A 21,977-nucleotide genomic window follows, 5' to 3' on the forward strand; every position below is an offset into this window, starting at 1 on the left:
ATACAGTGTTTATACTCATCTTGCAACTTGCTTTCAAACACGAAAAAAAGTAAATGGAGCGCTCCGAGTTGCCTTTTGCCTATGTCAAAACGAGTCTTTATGCGAAACCATTCATATGAAAATGTGTTTCCCCTAAAGTTCATTTTCATGCAAATTTGAAAACTCATTTTCATATAAAAGGTTTTGCACGAGGACTCGCGTTCAGTGAAACAGAGCGGGCCCAAGGCAACCCGGAAACGGCCTAACATTGAGTGCCGTAAAAAACCAAAACCAAAGTTATCTCTCTAGCCAATCACAAAAGACACAGGGAATACAGTGAACCAATCAAAACTCCAAGCAAATACATGTAGCTGACGCAAAGCGCGGGAAAACGCGTGCGAACGAGTTGCGATCGGTTTTGGTTTTACTTCTGATTGAATGAAAAAGTGGCGCGAGTTTTTTAGGTCAATCGTGTAACACAGCAATGCAAAACCAATTTTTTTCGACACTCAAGTGAAAACCGCTTAATACAAAAACAATTCAGATAAACAGATGATAATATTAATGACTGCCTCTTTTTCCACATGGCCAAAACATGTAGTAAATTCGTCTATCGTGTCTACATTCACTCAAAATTTTCACAGTACTTTCACTGTTACTAGCAAGCATTTCTTGATCAGTTAGAAACTTCCGAAAGTAAGCTGCTTGAAGAGAAGATAATTATTTTCTGATACGAAATATGCAATTCCTTCTAATTTTAACTCAACCCCTCCCTGAAAAAATGGCCATCAAAAATCCTCTTGAAGCAAACTTTTGTGGAAAGAAAAGACAACAATACCTTGATTGTTGTTTATCTTTTTTAATATTCACTAAAACATTACAAGATTGGAGATTAGTTTCAGCTGTTCTTTTCAGAGAATAGTTTCCTAATTTGAATGCAGAAGTGATGTAGTGGAAAACCCATGACGTTGAAGTAGTCACCGTGGATAGACTTCACAAGCGTGCCACCAATGCCCTGAATGCCATATGTAATTAATGTTAAGGAAAGAGATGGAATTGTTTAAACAATACAATTTTTAACATGTCAGAATCCCATAAAGCGACAGTATAAGACAATTTAAAAGCATTTTTCAAGCTTTTCCTTAAGCTTAACTAGTGTTTTCACCACGTTAACAGAAATAAAGAGTATGTCACAATATGTTAAGTCATTTCTTAGCAAAATGACCTTGAAATTAATTACTTCACAGACTCTAACTATTTATCAAGCGGTCAAAATGAAGGAAATCATGACCGTGAGGGCGTTTGGATATCTGATCTTAATCAGCGTAGATTTTCACGATTTTATTTCTCCATTTTCCTCTTAGTTTTAGTTTCGATTGAGAAGATATATCAAACACTCAAGACAGTGTTGGACCACATTTCGAAACACCTCAAAGTTTGTCAAAAATACTCCGCCACGCGTCGTATTTTCAACTCTCTTCTCGATGTTTGGAAATGTGGTCAAACACGGTCTTTCGTGATTGATATATTACGTCAAAAGATGTAAGAATAAACTTAAAAGGAACGCAAGACAGAGATTTGGAGGGATTACAAGAAATGAGGTTCAAAGAACTACCGCTTATAGTCTCGACGAAACTTTTGTAATGTATTGTTCCAAAAGTGGCCAAGATCAACTTTGAAATTTACAATTTGGGCTTTTGCTTTGGTTTGAGCGCTCATAAGCTACCATACTCGAGAAACTGATAATTTGCAATCATTCAACACTTTTAAAAAATGCACAATTTTCCCGTTTAAATTACAAAAGCAGTAACACTATATCTATCACTTTTTGGCATGTTGAAAGCACTTGTTTTCAAGAAACCAGCTACAGTGATGACCACTTTTCCACATCTGAGGTGGTTCTTTGTGATAGATTCAACTGTATTAAAACCATGTAGAAGTCTATTGTTTAATACTTATAGCAACTTACAAAAGGTGCTTTGTGGCAAAACAGAGCGCTGATTACTGTACGTTCAAGGATATGATCCTGCTTTATCCCTTGATAAGAAAAAGAGACAAAATCCTCCGTTATAATTTAACCAACATTGAACAGCCTCATATATGGATCTAATAATGCCTGAACCAAGCTCCAGAATTCTCTGCGACTTAAAACTGCCTCGTCCTTCAGTCGCCCGCACGATAGTAAAATACAGAGCTCTTGCTTGCACTTTCTTGCTCACTCCCAGTCTCCCAATCGCTCTCTGCGCTTAGGGAAAAAAACAAAAGCCTGTGGAGGAGGCAGATCTTAAAGGGTCGACAAAAAACAAGTCCCCCTAGACAAACTGTCAAAATGCTTTTTCAGTATAAGCTCCTCTGGGAAAGTTCAGTAGCTACTAGGACTGGATCACTGGTAGCAGTTAAAACGTCCAATTTGAATTTTAAACTTCATAATTAATACTTTGCAGCACCAGCCTAGGGAGAGGCAATAATTAGGTAAATTATTATTAGCTGCATATTTTTATTTAAACTAGATTAGATCTCACAATGTAAATTTTTAAATTCTTATTGTGTAATTATTCTTTATTGTTTATTTACACACGACCCCACAAGCTGCAAGCTTAATTACTTATCGTGTTTAAATAAAAGTTACTTACTTACTTACTGACTCAGGCAGAGTAGAGAACTAACCAATCAGACACTTACATTGGTTCTCCGGTAGCGATGTATGCATGAATAACACTGTCAGTTAAGTTAGCAAATGACACTAACGTCTCCTCATAAAACTGAGTAATATTCGCTTTCCTTGTATCTAAGAAAAAAGTAGAATGCTCCTTTTACATTCAATTATTTAATATCTAGCTCTTATTAACCGAGCAGGTCTGTATGGGAGAATCTTGACCGAGGTCATGAGTACAGACCGAACGCAGTGACGTCTGTACACACGACCGAAGTCAAGATTCTCCCATACAGACCGACTTAGCTTGGTTAATAAGATGTTTATTATATGGGAAAGAAGAAAACTTTAATTCGTTTAATGTTTGCTTGCGAACGGCGATGAGCTTAACTTAAACCTGCCGAAATTTGCTTGTCCTCTTTATTTTTTTAGTCACCAGGCTTCTTGGCACTTCCATAAATGATAGAGAAGAAAATAAAAGAAAAAGGTGAACATTTTTGTATTTTAGTTTGCTACTTTTTCAAAGCAAAATGAAACCGGTCTAGATGGGAAAATCTAGACCGCGGTCAATATCGATTTCAGCTAATCAAATTCGTGAATTCAGTTGTTCCCAGTCCTTGTGAGACACAGCCATATAATAACATCAATTAATGGCAAGACACTGTTTTGACTGATAAACACCAGCCTTTTATGAGGGCAAAAAATGGAACAGAAAAATAAGTTCTATTTCAGGGATGTAGCAGGAGTTTCATTTACGTTTTCAGCAGGAGGGCAACTGGTTTTCACAGGTGGGCAAAGCTTTTCAAACTTGATTTCTTTACAAGAAAAACTTCTTCTTGATGTTCAAACCAGGCGGGTGAAATAATCCTCACAGCCAGTCAATATGCCTGGTCCCTGGCTCTCAATGAAATCCCTGATGTAGCTAACTGACCGCTGCAGGCACATTTTACCACTAAAAGAGAGCTTATCACTGGCTGACATTTCATTAGAAAAATGAATACTACTGAAAATAGTATCTTTAAATATCCAGAGGCCAAGAAAAGCCAGCTGGTCTTGTTAATGAGCCAGCTTTAATTTTTTCCTTAGCTACAGTCCCATGATTTTATGCCAATTGCTGCAGGTTAGTTGTGTTTTTGTGTGTTCTCACACAAGATGAACCCCAACTGATACACTGTAGTGCCTTTCCCCTGGCAGGAGTACTACAATGGACAACAAAAGTAGTTGAGACACTTCTAGAAAATGACACTTTGTGATATTGAACCTCATTGTATTTCATTTGCATCGAGCATTAATTCTCTGATACCCCCGACCTCCCAATTCAATGTCGTGTACTGTGGTCTGTGCAGTCTTAACTAAGATAGAAAAATTAACATTGTTTTGGGGGAAGAGGAGGGAATGCTTCCAAGTGACTCAAAAATAGAATTTTACTGCCAAGCGTCTCAACACTTTTGTAGCTCATTGTACACTGTTTGTATAAATACGTCCCTGACAGACTGTATGCTAGGCAACCAGGCAAAATACTTTGAGGGACCTGCAATGGACTAGCATCAGGGGCGTCTATCAATAGTTCTAGTCCCTTCACCTTACAGAAACCAGAAAAGTGCCAGCACAGGTGGATGGGTCATACACTGTATGTCTCCTCCAAACCACTGGATTTGAACAGATAACTAGTACCAGTTACATTTAGTAATTTAAGGAAATAATTTAGGTTATAGATAGCCTGTGAACAGGTTCCCGGTGAGGGCAGATAAAAAAGCTGTCAGCAATCAGTGATTTAACCCATCAGAACAGGATACTAGATTCATGGAACGGCAGCATCAATAGAATGTCAACAGGTTCTTCCGCCCTGCCCCACCCTACTTGCTTCGCTTGCCAAATTCTTTTTTTCACCCTCGCCAGGAGCCTGTTCGCAAGTTAGATTATAGACTGAAGAATTTCCTATTGTGTAATATACACACCTTTTGTACCATCACTTTGTAAAAGAGTAACACCACTGAACACAGCATGATCCTTGCCACTCAAACTACAAATGAGTTACAGCACTTTTAATTGCATCAATTAGTAGCACTTGGTTCATTATTTCACATATAATGTAACCAAATATTGAAACATCAAATGCTCAATACTATGAAATCAATGATCAGTAAGTCACCTTTTCAACATAGAAAATGCATTATCTTTATCTTTGGGTTTTTCCAGAATTTCTTTATCCAAGACCTGATGAAGGAATAAGTCATTTTTGAAAATCATTACATGTCAGACTTGCCAGCTTATTGGAGTAGAAGCAAGTTTTGTAATATTAAAACCTTGAGTCTCGATAAATGTAAAATATTTTACAGACAATATACATTTTTTTAGTGACAAAAGAATGAGTGCTCTTTATTTTAACATAAGTATTCAGTATTTTTATATTTTGAAAATACTAGTCTTGTACATTATATAAAGAGCCTTCGTTCTTCAGTCACCAAAAAGAAAGGTACAAAAAATATCATGTATTTATGGTGCAAATGTCCGTACTGTAAGTTATTTAACAAGGATCCGGTGTACTTCAGGGCTCCTATTGATAGCAGAGATGCTTTGTAAGCTCCCTGAAGGGACTACCCTGAAATTTTTACCTTTAGATCTTTCCTTTTAAATTGAAGGTGTTTATCTATCTACTGAGAAGGTATTTGCTCTACGAGGTTAGAAACTATGGGTCAAGTGCAGTGACATTTGTGCAGAAAGATCTAGAGCTGATAGTTTGACTGAGAGTAAATTCTAAGCAAGCTTGGGTAATAAGAAATTTGTTAGATGACTTCCAGGTGATTGATTATGGGCTGAGGAAACTGTCCAATTTAGTCATAATCAGCCTCAGCTCAGACGTAGTTAAAAAACAAGCAAGTTGATGTGTCTCAGAAGTTTAGAAGTAAATGGGATGGAGAAGGATATGCCTCAGAGACAATAGCCTGCAAACTATACAGTCTTAATTATATCATGATCAAAATATTTAAATTTATACAGGTATTATAACATGCCAGTTAATCCTACTTACAACCACAGTATCAGCTCCTATAATCAAGTTGGCTTTGTTGCTCTAAAAAAAATAAGAAATTTGAATGTCATGACTGACCATTTTCATAGCGGTGCTCTGTTGGCCCAAAGGGCCACCAAGCGGAGCCCCATACTCCTATAGGAAAGAAAAGGAAACCCATGAATTGATTTTCTCATGGTTATCATGACTGGTGGTATTGCTTGTGGGGGCATATGCATGACAATGATGACTGTGGTGGAGTCGTGAAAGATGGCAGCCATACTCCAGTTCATACAGTAGGTTGACTGAGACATGCAGCCTACTGGTTTAAAGCGTGGATTTCTTTGATATTAGACATCCATGTTATGGTCAATTAACACCTGTCAAAACAAAGTATCCACTGACCAGTATCACATGACCACATCATGGGCTCAAGTTTAGAACTCATCGAAATCACCTTTCTTTTAAAAGTTGACCGCTGACCACGTTCTGGTTCTCGATTGGATGATGGGCTCATGTCAGGTTGACTTGTAGTAATCAGGGCTGGGTTGTTCGGAAACTGTTTAACGTTAACCCAGGACTAAAAGTTAGCTCAAATATAATTTTTGTTTGTATACAAATGTTTTTCATTGCTCTTGTTTTGTGTAGTTTGAGATTATTCAAACTTAAAACAGAAGGCCAAACAATATGAACAGAAAACTTCATTGCAAAGTTCAAAACTCAAATCAAACTTCTCGCTTATCCTGGGTTAGCTTAATCAGGCTTTGAACAACTCAGCCCAGGAGCTCTGCTTTTAGGCTTGGCTAAATCTATACATTATGACACTGAGCTCTTACTTGGCATATAAATTATGAGACATAAACTCATCCTTTGGGCCTGTTTTTCACACTGTAGGAACAACAACTCAGACGATCCAGGATTTGCCAATTTCTATGATATCCTTCTTTTTAAAACAGCTATTTGCTAAGGTGGGTTGCATCCTTTTTGGATTATGTTAGGATTCATTGTTTACCACTCTTTTATACAACGTTTTCAAGATATTAAGGCTTAAAGTGGATATTGACAACCTGTTATTAATATAAGTCTAGATGATCAATGACCACATGAGATCTGGAAGTTAACTATTACCAAACTTATTGCAATTAATGTTATGATAGTCATATGATTTATGACCAATAACAAAAATATGCAGCTGATAATCATGAGACCTCTGCACTTGTAACCAGTAAAACAATAAGCTTGCTACAAATAGCTTACCTGCATAGCTACAAATTAAATATCAAATTATTAATTTTTTGCCCTCCTGACACTTCCTAAGGCAGTCCAATTGTTGGTATTAAGACTGCAGACTGCAGATTGCAGACTGGGGGTAAAATGCAGACTGGCGACAAAATACTGAATGCAGACTGCAGACTTTTTAAGCATACTTATTATATGGCTAGCTCCGTGAGCAGGCAAGATGAATCAAATCCTGCACTGTGATTGGCTACCCGAGCGGGCAAGATGGAGCTATCTTGCCAGCTCGGGACTACCCACCGTGTTCCGCAAGAAAAAATTCCATAAAAGCCATATAATGAATTCTTTATTGACCAAGCTTGTTCAGTCAAGATGGCTGGATATTGACCTCGTTCTTTTTTTGCGAGTTTATGGACCTCGACTCCATCTCAGTCCATAAACATGCAAAAAAAGAACTTGGCCAATATCGAGCCATCTTGACCAAACAAGCTTGGTCAATAACCCATACTTAGTGTAACAGTATTTCCATTACCGAGTGCTAACCATAACCTGAGCCTGCACTCTGATTAGCCTGAATGGTCCTGAATAATAATCCAGTTAGCCTGGATAGTGCTCCAGTTGGCCAGGGTTTCAAATTTAGCTGGCGTCTGGAGCAAGTCACCAGCTACTTTAAGCATTTGCGCCAGGTACTTTTCGCATTCCAAATTTTATTAATAGACAATTCTGTTTCACCGATGTAACTGCAATCTGATCTTTTTGAAGAAATAAATAAACACTAACAGATGGGAAAAAAAATACACAAACAGCCGGCTGTTATATGTACCTTTTGAACTTTGAAGCAAGAGCATTTTTTGGCAGAAAGTCTGCTCTTGTGCACGGACGTGCATGTATTGGCGTGGCGGCACTGAGATTTCTTCTCATGTGCACAGTTTCCAAGATGAAGCAGAGGCATCAAACGATGCTGTCTTTTCTTTCCACAGCTGAGAAGTCACAAAGACAAACAAGTGACAGCAATTTTAGGAATTGGCGTTAACAAATATTACGTGTTGTTCCAGTTCTGAAAGCGACGATAAAACAATCCGACCAGCAGTATCCGTGGCCATAGCCACGTTTGCATAGTGAATGCAAAGGCAGTCTTCCTCATGAAATGTTACTCATCATGACTGCACCAAATGCATTTTCAACGAAAGGTTGAAAGAAGTCTTACCAATAAAACCCTTCAACAACGCGAGCATTCAGAATTTCAGGAAAACTAACTGCGAATAGGTTCCGAAAGAAACGAAACTGCTGACTTTGTTGTGATACTTATGTATGTAGAAGGACAGATATCAACGGAAGTTGCCCTGGAAATATTACGTTAATTCCGTTTATGCAGCTCTCTTTCACTACGAAAGCAAAAACGATCTTGAGCAAGAACTGCAGGATAATGCATTTTTGGGGGGCCAAAACTAAGTGTTTCTCTAAAACTGAACTCAAGGAAAATGTGTTCACTTTGTGAACTTCACTGGTATATAGGGTGTAAAGAATAAACAGTAAAAATTGACACAAGGGGTGCTTACCATTTAGCAAAAAAATCCAGAAATTTTGGTTGAAAGTCAAATGGAACCGTAATTTTCCCAAAAATTCGTTAGGAAATTGCAGACTACCTCCGGAGGTAGTCTTCTTTTTCCGTTCTGAACGAAATGGCGGAAATTTCCTCACCATTTGGTAAATTTTCCAGTTTCCAGTCTCTTATCAGCTGAAAACAGTTATGAGAAATCAAATAGCAAATGGTAAGCGCCATCTCGTTCAGTTGGTTTTCTGATTTTGGAAAAACCCTTACCATTATTCAACGGTCATCCCAACTGGTTTATTCTGACAAGTGGTAAACACCCATGTATTCATTACTTTTGTTAGATGCACCAGACATGGAAGGGTCTTGTATACCCAGCAACAACACTAACCCTAGTTGATAAGTGTATAGTGGCCTTAAACAAAATCAGTTAGCAATAAAATGTACCGGAATAAACTTCAAGGGACTCTGATTTTCAAAATTTTCCAGGGGGAGCACCCTATTCCCCTGTGCAGAAGGGGTGCTCCTCTCCAGCACCTTACCCCAAAAGGCCGCCGTATCACGACGAAATAGTGCTCTGGCTACTTTACAATTTCCTCCTGCTACATTTTTTCAATTTGAAAACCCTGGTTGGCCTGAATATCATTCAGGTTAGCCTGTGTACGGTTAGCTCTCCGGTTTGTGGGAGGCGGGGCCGTGGGGAGAGGAGCTGAGGTTGGTCAGAAATTATGGAACAGCCTTTCAATTAAAAATGAGATTATTTTATACAGTCAAGCAACTCGCCCTTACCTCATCGATTCTCCCGGCTACCTCCAGAGCTTTTTGCTTAGAATTTTCCAAAACATACTCATATGGATGTTTGAAGACGCTTTTATCGAGCGTTTCCTCAAATCTTGATGGAATTACGTCAAAATTCAAGCCCTTCATTCAGTTGAAAATGAACACGAGTTATTAAACACGAATATCTACAAAATTACTCCGAAAATATGCCTCAAACATGCGTATATTGCAATATTCTTACAACTTTTCGCAGGATTTCACATCTTCTTGGCGAAGAACTTGCAAGAATTATCCTCTGCGATGATAAAACTTCGAGAAACGGTTCAAGCATGTTGATCGACAGCAGATATCTACCAGGCGTTGCTGGCGAAATTCAGAAGGCTTGGTCGCTAAGATAAGATGGCGGGAAAAATCGGACTAGTGCCCAGTCTATTCATGCCACATCAAATGACTTAGGGGTCGCTTGTACTGCGCGTTAAGACAGACTAGGGTTAGACGTAATCCACCTGGTGATTCATTGTATTCCTTCAGGAGTCCGTTATTGGATTTAGAAAAAAAAAAGACTTGACATTCTTACATTGCTCGTCGTCTGCCGGGGAAAATGGAAACCGCAATTGGGGATAAACAATTCCTGGCTAATTCCTGTGATAAACGAAGCTCTTAGAAAAACAAAGTGGTAAAAATCTTAAAGCTGTTATAGCTTTCTAAACTTTTTTTTTCGTTGTATGGTGCCGAGGCCGTTCCACCGCCAATCAGCGTCCGCGAGTCTAGTGAAGGGTGTTAAGTATTTTTTAACAACCATGACAAACCTCTTTTATCACCAGTGCAATGTTGATCGAGATCTGTACTGCGCAAAAGACATAAGATCGAAAAAAAATGACTAAGTCATACAATTAGGTTTTTTTTTTTAAAAAAATTGACTCTTGGAGTACCGCAAAAGTTTCCCCCAATTTCGGTATTCTACCGTGGCAAGTTTTCAAGTGAAGTTTTGTTTACTATCCGCCTACCCACTTTATCTCTGTTGTATCATGGTCCTCAAGTCTCAGGATGTGTTGAACTTCCAATCCTGGATCCGCGCCATATGCAGTAATTGACTTATAAATAACTTTGCGCTTATCCTTTAACCGGAAACCATAACCTACTGGAACTGTTTCCGGAATTATAGATGTCATGACTGACTTGTGTCGAACACACGTCAATCAGGATTCTATGTATATGTGGGAATTGCGCAAACAAATGGTTTTTGGGTCAGAGGTGCCGGCTTATTAATCCTTTTGAATTCTCAAGCGGTTGTTTGGAACAAACTAAGTGCTGCAGTAGCGTAATATTTACGTTGAAAAGCGACACTCCGTAGATTCGTTTCAGTCGCGTAACATTTTTGCACCTCGATTCCCTCGTGAGAAAACAAAGCAAAATAATAATAGCTCATTAATGACATTAAAATGGAGGTGTGATTTGACAAACGACATGCCTGGCCCTAAGGAGCGTTGTCCGACCCTCGTTAAAAAATTACGTAAATCAAATGAAGATAATTTTCGTCGATGTGTAATAAAATGTGTGCTTTATATACACGACTCGCTGAAATTTGTGTACTGCCGGAGTCTTTGACGCTGATTGTAGGGCGTTCCGAGAAATTTACAGACAAGTATGTAAACACATCAATTAATGTTCATGTGTTTGTTTGGAAAGAGTTCATAGCACTTGACAAGTCCAGGAAAGTTAAGTACGGGAACCATTTCCTTTTTCATTTATGCGGAATCATAACAAAGGGCAAAACGGTTTACCCATATTTTTCTGCTGGCATCAAAACTTTACAAGTACGATTCGTAATTACGTTTGTCAAAAAAGATCAATCTTATCATTAATTCCACGTTTTTAGAGCCCTGTAATTGGATGATAAGTGTTAGCTAAGCGTTGATTAACTTCCGTCAGCCAGTTTATGTCACAGTTGGGTCTCGTTTCACAGCTGCGCGCGAGTTTCACAGCTAATTCGTCTACAGTGAAAGTGGTTTTGCAATTAAGCCGCGGCGCTTTCATTCACTCAAGTCCTTTCCTTTCGCTGTGGAACTGCGAGATTTTCAGTAACCGTAAAATGGAGCAGCCGACGAAAGAAGAGAAACCCAAAGTCGAGCCCTGCGATCCACCGACTTCAACGGTTCCCGAATCAAACAACTCTACCGAGGTACCTCGCGGCTCTGCAAATCGTAAAGAGAGAAAGCGAACCCTAACCATGAACTCCGCGTTTGCTGAACTTCGTGACCATATCCCCAATGTTCCACCTGACACGAAGTTGTCGAAAATCAAAACATTGAGGCTCGCCATCAGCTATATCAAGTTTTTAATGGAAATTCTCGAGGAGAGCAACGATGGAAAACCAGGTCGAAGTCATCGCAACTTTGTGGCAGATTTGGCTTTCCAGAATGAGGGACGCGAAAAGAGGAAAAGAGAAAGCATTGTAAGTATAATATATATAAACGGATAGGTTTAGAAGCATTTGCCCAACGCTTCAACGAAAAGCACAAATTGTAATGTGTTCTTGATCTTTAGTGTTGCATGTTTCTTATTCGATAGCCTGCAGGTCCAAACGACTCGTCCCAGAGGAAGCGAGGCCGGACTGGATGGCCACAATATGTTTGGGCAATGGAGCTGAGGAACTGAAGTCCTCCTTCACTAAATCTCGATTCACCATCTACAGATTGCGCTTTTCCGCACCACGTTTACTACGTGTGATCTTACGAAATCGCGACCGACGTGCTCACAACATGACGGCAGTGGCGCATCCGAAAGTTTTACGAGCTAGCTTCGCCTGTTGACTATGGGACGCTAGAAAAAAACACTGTTCGTTGTCGCTTTGCCGAACATTCATCGTTTCACAATTGCAAGTTATTTGGTAGCTCTGGAATTCCGTTGTTCTACATGAGTTAAGACTTATACGTGGACACAATACGTGGGTGTAAAAACTGTAAGTGTGATGGGAAATGTTCTTCTCCTACGGCGAGCCACTGACGGTCTCAATGTACATTTAAACGATCGGTGAGTGAAGTTGTTAGCTTTTTTTGTGGTGATCGATGTTCGATACACTGAACACTGTTAAATTAGTTCGTGATCGCTGGAAAAGTCAACGCAAAATCGTCAAAATTTCAAAGACCACTTGATGAAGATAATTCAATGCTGATCTTAAAAGGCATTCTACTATACTTAAGTATCTTGTAGTGCCCTTTGTTATGTTGCTCTTACTAGTTAGCTCTTCAAAACACGCTGAGTTCGTATTTGAGCTACACAACCGGCGATAAACCACATTTTTTTAAGACAACTTATGTACTGTGCAAATGAATAGCCGTTGTTATTTGTATAATAGCGAGTCTTCCACCAAGAGCTCAGCTCTAGATGATATCTAAGAGCCCTGAAAATCTTTTGTTGATTGTTTAAACAAGTTGGTTAAACTGATGGGAAACTCTTAGTTAATGGATCAAACAAAAATAGCGTTAGATTATTTATTGTTTATATTGTTAGATTGCACTCAAAGTTGTGTATATTTTTACAATTTCTTTGTAATTCTGTCTCAGTCACTTTAAAATGAGAGGTATTCAGAAATGTCTGACTTAGTTGTCCATATGCGAAACATTATTAAAACGAAATTATTCCCAATTTTTTCTTTTGAATCTCTTCTAATCACTTTCTCTTCAATTTCTTTTAATTATACGTGCGATGTTTATATATTTCGTAACCGGGAAGCCAAATATCATTGTTAAAATATCTTTCAACTTTTATTGCACAACATTTGGGGCTCCATTTTGAACACAATTTACCAATGCATCTGCTGCAAGCACGTACTTACAGCAAGCCTTTTAGATTTTCGACTTTTGTGGTTTGTGGTTGAAAGCGAGCCGGATTTCACGTAAATAAGGCAGCTAAAGCTAAAGTTTAGTTCAATCCCAGTGTGCAACACCTCTTACTGTGTGGGAGGGTCCAAAATAACAAAATGGCCCCCTTTGACTTCACTGGAGAAGGCTACCCAGGTTAATAAACGATCGAGCTCTTTCATCTGCACTTTTCGATGAAAACCTGAAGACAAGAGACCTGTTTGGTTCCCATATAATCGTGAGACGGAACTGCAAAACGTCGGCGCCATAAAGAAGGGATGTTCCTAAAATAGTCCTAAAAAAAGAACATAGAAAAATAATCGCCGCGAGAAGAACTTTCCGACACGCCATCAAGAAATATTGTGCAGTAAGGACGGTGTTGTGGTCAGGTTTTTACGTCGATTTTGGAAGGAAGGCATTCAAATGTATCAATTTCTGTACACTAGTGCATATTCCTTCCCAGTCAAACCTTTATGACACCTGTGTGGTTTATGTTTGCGATTTAAACCAAACCACAACGGTGCCTACAACAAGAACGTCGACCAACCTAAAGGTTATGAGCTTCACATTGGCGCTGCACGTGCGTTATACATTTTGATACAGTTTCGTACAGCCGTCCACTGCAAAACAACGACACCAAGTGAATGATGCAGTAACTTGTGAAATACAAGAAGAAACGAACGTATATGGCCATATTCTTTAAGCTAAGGATAGTTTTGACATCGGGAAACAGGCTGAGTTGATCCAGATAACCACGAGATATAAATTTAGTGTATATATATTTTAGATACAAACATCATCCCTGCTGTGGTCGTCTACTTTAAGTGATAATATAAAAAACAAGCATAACATTTTATTCGGCAGAGAGGTTGTCAGAAAAACACTTGTTATCTTGAAGTTGGTACGCCATTTCCCAAGAAAACTTACCAAATTTCAAGAGTTTCGACCAAGCTATAACAGTGAAAGCTGAAGGAAACGATAAAAAGAGAACTAATAATTTCATGGGTTAAACTGTTTGACTGTTCGGGTATCAAACCAGTCTTTGGAGCATTGTTTCCTGTGCACAAAAAAATGATAGCTTGAAAACCTGGTGTTAAATCACTCTGCTGTTAAAAGGTCTTAATATAAAATTTTACTCATAGATTTTTTTTTGTCTGTGTAAACTGGTTTAGTTCTAAACAAAGCTATTATGCCCGGGCCCCTAGCTCAAAGAAACTAGGGAACTAGGAAAGTCATTTTGGAAAGCACTAAATCTCAAGGATTTTAAAATCTGTCAAGTTAATTTTAGGGTTGATTACAGGAAATGCACTACACCACTACAAACTTTTCCTAACACGAAGGCTACAGTGGCATCTATATTTCCATGAGGCATAATTCAATTGTATTTTATCTGGCAACGTATTTTGCAATGAAGTGTTTGTTTTCTGAGTTCCCCGGCTACGATTCGTGAGTAATTTTATTAAGAAATTAACTCTCTATTCCCTGGTGTCCTTTCGTACTTCAGCAGAATCTAGATAAAGTGATGTTTACTTTTCAAAAGTTTACTGAGAACTGAAATTGGCCAAGGTCTGAATCACACAACTGCTCTGGCCTTTGGTAGAACGAGAAAATGTTGCGGGAACACCAGCCATAGGTTCATCGTCATCTTGCAAGGTAAAGGCCTACAAAGTCTAGTCTTGACAAACTTTTAATTGCACCTCTCTTCCCGGTGTTAAACTGCAAAATATGTTTTACTAATGTTATTTCTTCTTCGATTTCGCTTATTTCAACAACAGCGTGTTTACAAAAGTACTTTAGTGTATCTTGTAATTCACACTACAGGCGGAGCTTCAATAACGGAAGCTATCGACAGATGTGCCGCCCTTTACGAAATCTTCTTTAGGCGGTAAAATATCAAAGAAATCGCGTTCAAATGACTGATTGTGTAAGGAAAGAATGATATGTTATTTACGGACTAATCAAAAAATAATAATAATAGTGGGTGGAGAATTTCTGAAGCAGTAGGGACACTCGAGGCAAAGGATCAAAAGTCTCGTTCGACCGCTCTCTTGAAACTTGTTAAGTCAAACTTTCTGCTTCCAGGCTAGTTCAACCTTAGAAGCAATTAAGTTCAATTTGTTCAAAGTTCTAGAAACAGAAATGTAATCAGAATTTACCTATATTCCATGATTATGTCATTGAGTATTCTTGTGTGTTGAGGATGGCGCCATTTTATAGTGAGAGTAACAACCCCGAGGCTTTTAAACAAACCACTCGGTTTTTTCATGATCTCTCGGACATTCTTGTTGTCAAGACATTTTAGGAATAACAAACTAAATCAGTCGCTTTTTCATCAAGCATATTCTACTACCTGACGTGACAATAGTCGCCACGTTTAGTTTTTCCTTCTGAGCCCATTTTTACTTCCTTCGCTGAGTGAAAACTGCAGAGTGTAGTAGTATTGTGTTTGATCGGATTTGATTTATAATGGGTGCATAGTAAAACAATGTCAAATTGCCTATTTCACGACCCGGTTCAAAATAAAGTGCCACTTTTCGTCTTCCAGGCGAGCCAAATCTGAACGATTTCAACTGAACGATTGTCTAAACTCTTGCAGCTTGGCTAACACACATGGTCTTAAATGCCTAAGATAGAGAAACAAGTCTTCGTGAGAATGTTTGTTGTACAATTTTCTCATTGTCTAGTTAACAGCTTTATCGGTTTATTAAACTAACTATCGGAGACAAAATACACACGCGTAGAGTCGGGTTCTGGTACACTAAGACTTCTGATAATAACAAACGAGCGGCAATTCCTTTTGAAAGTGTATCATGGGCTCCAGACAATAAATATTGATCAGAACTTAACTCAAAATGCCGCTGACATGCTTAGTCTATATTGAGGAAGCTTGTAATGTTTGGACGTATAAACTTTCAGCACTTAAGAGAAAAGAAAAGGCGCCTCGAGTTTCTTGTCGAAGCGTTCAACAAGGACGCCTAACTTAAATGCTTCGATAAGATTTCCATTTCCCAAAAAAAGAACTTTCGTTTCTTTTGTAAAATATTCAAAATTTAACGACATGTCAAAAAGTACACAACTCGAAGGCTTTGATTTGAATCATCGCGCATTAGGAATTTATGCTAAAAGATATTACAGTGAAACCCCGCTCTACGGACACCCGCTTATAACGGACAGTTTTCTTTGTCCCGACAACTAAAAAGCTCATATATTTTCTTTTAAATTAGCCCGCTTAATACGGACACCCGGATAATGCGGACACTTTATCATGTCCCTTTGGTGTCCGTATTAACGGGGTTCCACTGTATTAGAGAGGGTTTGACTTTGGCAATCATGGTGTTTACACAATACGATACAACCGAGAGTTGCATTTTTTGTTGCGGTCGTTCAGTTCGGCCACAAGTTTCAGTGCTAACGATACTGTATGGAAAGGGATAACGATGCATTCTTGGGGAAACTTTTCTCGTTCAATTTAGCTGTCCAGTTGTGCTGCTCAATCGGATCAGTAGCTTTGACCATATACGGCGTTACAAGTTTCCTTCTAACACAATTCGCACGCAGGTTAATTGAGAGAGTTTTTACTTTAATTTGTTTGTGTTTCCTTAATTATCAATTCGCCCTCTCACTTAAATATGTCTTTCATTCATCCTATATCATCGATAACGTCCACAAACTCATCTAAAATACATTAGACGAACACATGTTTGCGATTATTTGTGTCGCTGAAGTACTTAAAACAATGCCTATTATTTAGTCAAAATGACAAAACGTCGATGACTCTGTTATCTCGACATCTATGAATTTTTAGATAACAAAACTGCCTTGTCAAAGTAAGTGATTAATTGAGACAATCTTTTTGGTTTTAACTGAATCCCACTCGGTTTAAACTCGCTTGCAATCTGGGGTTAAGTTTTCTGTATTCCAGGCTACTATTTCGGATTTCGCGTATTTTAACTTAAAAGGTATAATCTTTCGTAAGGTCAGACTTACGGCATAACGTGTTTATTTTCACAGAAAGGCCTCCAGTGAAAACAGTCTGAAGATTTAAGCTGCTATTGATTACAGCATCTATTGATTACAGCATCTATTGATTACAGCGTCTTTACGTATATAAAGTTTGTTGTCAATGTGAACAGCTTGATTATTTAGCGGAGCAATGCAAAACGAATATGCACTGTTTACTTGTCAAATACTGCCGGTAAATAACTGAAGAACCCTCCTCGCTTGTTTAGCTGTTCGCCCATTGCACTGAGCAGCACACATTCAATATGCAAGAAAACTTTCAGTAATTTTACTTAATTAGTTGCACGATACACTCAGGTTGAATCAATAACTTTGCCAATTTTCTTATTTTTCTACCCTTATGATAGCATAGTCTGTTTTTACAAAAGTAAGAGACAAGTCTAAAATATTTCCACACAAGACAGTTTGCTCCCTTGTGACAGTCAAAAATCGCCGAACTTATTCTGAATTTATCTTTTTTTGATACTTTTCTTTGGTTAGATAACCTTGCATCGCGTCTAGGAAAGTTCTGTCACAGACAGAAAAAACACGCGAAAGTCGTTTGACTAGTCGCGACTTCAAATTTTGTAAAAATACCAACGAAGTGAAAATCTAAAACGATTTCAAAACGTCTGCAATCAAGAAATCACAACAACAGCAAACCGTCATCGCCTCAAGTCGAGCGAAATCCGGAAATAACACACTGCATTTTACTTGACTAGTGTTTATGTTCAGTGTATACCAGAATGTAGTGTTGATAATTCGGTGGAAGAGCCATCTTTCAGCAAGATAAGACGCCGTTTTGTGTCAAGTATTTAAGATGGCAAAGACTTTACGAGCCAGTACATTGTTTGAAGAAACGACAACTTTGAACCCACGAGAAACAGCGAAACTAGCGACATGCGAACGAAAATTAACACAACAAGCTTGCCACCGTTCGTTTATCAACAAAGAGCTGTTATCAAGGACATAAAGGAAACGCGAGGAAAAGTTCCATCAATTTTCTTTCGCGTGATCTTCCTATCAAACGGAAGTTATTGCGATAATCCCATTACCTCAGTCTACCTCTAGAATGATAAAAAAAAGAGAAATCGAGATTTATCTAAGATATATGCGTGGGATCTCCATCTGAAATTGTCTTGATTGTTTTTAAACTGATGCTAAGTCTTGATTTTGTTTTCCCATAATTGTCTTCCACTATTCAAGAGAAAATGCCTGGAAAATACTTTGTAGCTCGCGCTATGCGCTAAATAGGTTTGCATGATCAAAAGTTAGGGGCAATTGGAAACATTCGAAAAATTTAACTAATATGATATGGCACACGATGAAGAGAATTCTCAAAACAGTTTCAACACCTGAATGTCTACGTAATTTTCCAAGGTTGCAGACGATTAAAAAAAACCTTGACCGATCCCTTTAACCATAATAAAGGAATCTGGTCTCTGCTTTTGTTACCGGCTTACGTGTGATGTTCTCTTTGTTACGAAAATCTTGTTTTGAAGTGGAAGAGAGAGAAAAAAAATCAATAATTGAGGGCATTGCTATTTATCGATAACCGTCAGAATTTCATTTATGTCGACAACGAAACTACCATTTTAACCTTGGTAATTTTGACCATGATTACCAAGGTTACATATGGTCTTTCTAAAATAATCCTAGCATCTAGTATTCAAGTAATGAAATTGCAATGCATTTGGAATACCTAAAACAATGGCTTTAATTAAGTTGGCACACTGCCAATATTCTCAGAAATCGCGATGACCTCTTAGATTCAGGAGGAAAACGTTTAGCCGCATGTTCTACGTAGAAATACTTCATACCTTTAAATTATTTCTCTAGTTCCATGTTAAACATAATCCTATCGATACTGCCTGTTCATGACTTTTGGGGCCTCAAACCATATGTTTAATGGCGAAGCTGGGGAAACAGTGTAAAATTCAAGACAGCTTTTAGTCGCATTTGTTCAGTAACGTGTAAAGCTGTGTAAAACTGAGGTATGCTTTTTAAACCTCTGTTAGAACTAGCCAAGAATAGCGTAAAAGGATTTGAAATTTAAACTAGAACAAGGTCGCAGACCTTTTATGTTAGTTTTTCAGCAAGAAAAAGAGTAAACACAGAGAAGAACATAGAAGCAAAGAAAAAAATTAAAGATTTTTTTTTTTTGGGGGGGGGGGGGAATTTGAAGAGCATTAGGTTAATCCTTTAGAACTTAAAAGGAAACCCGCTCAGTAAAATCTGACAACAGTCAAAATTTTACTCCCAGTTTCCACGCTGTATCATTTTACTCAGACATCTTTAATCAGTAAAACAAACGAAACTGAGAAATGTACGGCTTTGTGTTTACAATGCTAAATCAACAAATAACCTTACGCCTACAAACAATGCCACCGACTAAACAGACACTTCGACAGACGAACAATGCATGACGTTGTGTCGAGAGAGGTCTCTACGGGAGAGGTTTCTGAATTCGAATGGGACATAATTTTAAGAGTCGTTCAGAGAAAGCAAAAGTACTGCTTTTCGTGACGCAGTTATTGAAATTTAGACCTCGAACTATGTTTTTTTTTTTTTTTTTTTTTTTTTTTTTGTAACAGGCGCTTAACTTAAAGTTATATCCGCACATATCTCTAAGGAAACAGTGTGACTCGATTTGAAAGTCTTCAAAGGTAGCTAGTTATTTTATTACAATTTTAAATTTTAAGATTTTATGTTAACTGAATCGGCCGAAACAAAATTTAGTAGTTATACTGGAAGATTGGTTAAGACAAATCTTACCTTAAATGCTGACCCCTTTTCGTGTCGAGAATGAGATCAACTTACTTAGCTTGCTGTTACTGTAATTCAGAGTATATGTTTCAGGCTTCCTACACTATTATACGTTTCCCAAGTCCCTTAGATAAAGCGTAAGTCCCCCTGCTATGACTGTTTATTGCAGAACACCATCCCAATTCGAAGAGCGCATAACTTGAGGATTTAGAGCAAATTGTTAAATTTCGCTCCACGATACGCTGGCGGCGATACCTTGAAAGTCACGAAAGTGTTTCGTTTCTGGGCAAAGTTTAAGCTGAATGGTCCCCTCGGTTAAATATCAGAATCGAGTCAACCATGTGCTATGTTGTTACTGTTTGTTATCTTGCTCTTCCTGCATGACGGTAATGCCAAAACCGAAGCGTTTTCATGTTATTTTATTTTATTATTTTTTTTTTTTAGCGTCTTTTTCGTGAAAATATATATATATTTTTTTTATTATTATTAATTATCTATTTTTTACAGCACGCATACTTACATTATTAATTACAAAAAACTACGTATAAAACTACAACAATACAGCTACTTACGCTAATTACAACTTGCTCTAATTACAATGCTTGACGAAACAACAGTATTATTTAAACCGCTTACGTTACACTACTTTTTAATCGCGGACAATTACTACAAACTTTTACTACGGTTACTAGAACTAGTGAAAACTGCAAAAAAAAAACAAAAACAAAAACAAAAAAATGACAAAAAAGCGACAATTTACAGTATATTTAGCTATATTTACAGTTTAACTTGCACCTTTGCTCTGCTAGTTTCTATTTCTATTTTGTTTTTAAGGATAGCCAAGAAAGCGTCTAAAAAATAATCTTCCTCATTTTTTGAAGCGGTGTAAATATAATATTTTGCAATTATTGTACAGAGGTTTAAACCGAGACACAGAGGCACGGTGTCTGTGATGCCGTAAAGTATTTGTGCTTCAGAGAGCGTGATTACAGTATTGTTTTTTCTGTACCACCAATCAGTAAACTCTGTCCAAAACAGCTGGACGTTGGGGCAAGTTACGAAGAGATGTGTAATTGTTTGCTTTTCAGCACATAAATGACAGCGGTCGTGCTCTTTAATACCGAATTTATGTAATGCAGCATTGGTGGGTAAAATATGGTGTACAATCTTGAACTGAAACATCGAGAGTTGAATATCTTTAGTGGCCTTGAAAGGCATCATGTACGTTTGATAAATTTGCTGGTCGTTCAAATTAGCTCTTTTCAGTCTTTTTTCGGCGGTGGCAGAAACGAACTTCTTTTCAACAAGGTAGTTAGTAGCAAGTTTGCAAGAGAGCTTCTCAAGGGGAATTCTATCTATGTTTGTAGGTTCCTTCGAATGCGGCTGTAATTTGCCTTTCAAAGTTTTAATCCAGTTAGATGGAATTGCTTGGCATAAACCGTAATAGGTTAGAAAGTTAGTTTTAAGGGCAAAGTGAGAGCAGAAATCTCGGTAAGATGTAAATGTGTCACCGTTGAAGATATCTCTAATTTTTTCTACACCCGCTTCATGCCATTCTTTGTAGTACACTGAGTAGTTACCAATCCTGATGAATCTATTGTTCCAAAGAATTTCATCAAGTATTTCCTCTTCTGAGGACGGAGTAAACAAATTGATTGACTGCCAAGCCAACAAGGCTTTCTCGTAAAATTTGAGAGGAATTCTTACATTGAGATTTTTGAGATCAAAATTGCACTTAAGGAGAAATTTGCCACCACATTTTTCTAACATGGTAACAGGGATATGCGTCCAGCTCGCGGAAGGGTAACCGTTATCAAGTCTTCGGATCCAGGTCGCTTTGAGAGCGTTGTTTATTGCATCAAAATCAGGCATTCCAAGACCTCCTTTTGCTCTCGGTCCAATCATTGTGGTTTGCTTTATCTTTGGGGTTTTCTTGCGCCATACGAATTGGGATATAACTTTATTAACATTTTGAATGAAATTAGATGTAACAGGGAGGACAGCGGTGTTATAAATAAGTTTGGAAAGGGCTAGTGCTTTTAGGATGACAATACGGCCATGTAGAGTTAAGTTCCTAGGGTACCACAGGTTAAGTAGGGAAGTCATTGAAGACAATTTCTGTTCAAAGTTCTTTTGAAA

At 38.0% G+C, this 21,977-nt stretch overlaps 2 protein-coding genes across 2 annotated transcripts; one reads left to right on the plus strand and one right to left on the minus strand.

Annotated features, from left to right (window-relative positions):
- Positions 1–73: 73 nt before the first annotated feature.
- Positions 74–10,230, minus strand: LOC145498274 (putative bifunctional dTTP/UTP pyrophosphatase/methyltransferase protein). Its single transcript, XM_081478176.1, has 8 exons — positions 9,452–10,230; positions 9,220–9,351; positions 5,664–5,705; positions 4,785–4,849; positions 4,591–4,655; positions 2,662–2,767; positions 1,998–2,016; positions 74–1,003 (listed from the first exon to the last, which is right to left on the minus strand). The coding sequence occupies exons 1-8, from the start codon at positions 9,539–9,541 to the stop codon at positions 878–880; spliced, it is 645 nt and encodes a 214-aa protein (XP_081334302.1). The 5' UTR covers positions 9,542–10,230; the 3' UTR covers positions 74–877.
- Positions 10,231–11,039: 809 nt separating this feature from the next.
- Positions 11,040–19,216, plus strand: LOC145498275 (heart- and neural crest derivatives-expressed protein 2-like). Its single transcript, XM_081478177.1, has 2 exons — positions 11,040–11,665; positions 11,782–19,216. Exons 1-2 carry the CDS (start codon positions 11,150–11,152, stop codon positions 11,866–11,868), a joined length of 603 nt encoding a protein of 200 aa, XP_081334303.1. The 5' UTR covers positions 11,040–11,149; the 3' UTR covers positions 11,869–19,216.
- The last annotated feature ends 2,761 nt before the right edge of the window (positions 19,217–21,977 follow it).

The sequence above is a fragment of the Orbicella franksi genome, chromosome 9 (genome assembly GCF_964199315.1).
Source record: "Orbicella franksi chromosome 9, jaOrbFran1.1, whole genome shotgun sequence".
Taxonomy (NCBI): domain Eukaryota; kingdom Metazoa; phylum Cnidaria; class Anthozoa; order Scleractinia; family Merulinidae; genus Orbicella; species Orbicella franksi.

Coding starts and splice junctions, on each gene's coding strand:
- LOC145498274 (XM_081478176.1), bottom strand. CDS start 9,541: ATGCTTGAACCGTTTCTCGAAGTTTTATCATCGCAGAGGATAATTCTT. Junction 9,352..9,451: donor GTGAAATCCTGCGAAAAGTT/GTAAGAATATTG, acceptor AACTGAATGAAG/GGCTTGAATTTTGACGTAAT. Junction 5,706..9,219: donor TAGCCGGGAGAATCGATGAG/GTAAGGGCGAGT, acceptor TATTTTTTTTAG/AGCAACAAAGCCAACTTGAT.
- LOC145498275 (XM_081478177.1), top strand. CDS start 11,150: ATGTCACAGTTGGGTCTCGTTTCACAGCTGCGCGCGAGTTTCACAGCT. Junction 11,666..11,781: donor AGAGGAAAAGAGAAAGCATT/GTAAGTATAATA, acceptor CTTATTCGATAG/CCTGCAGGTCCAAACGACTC.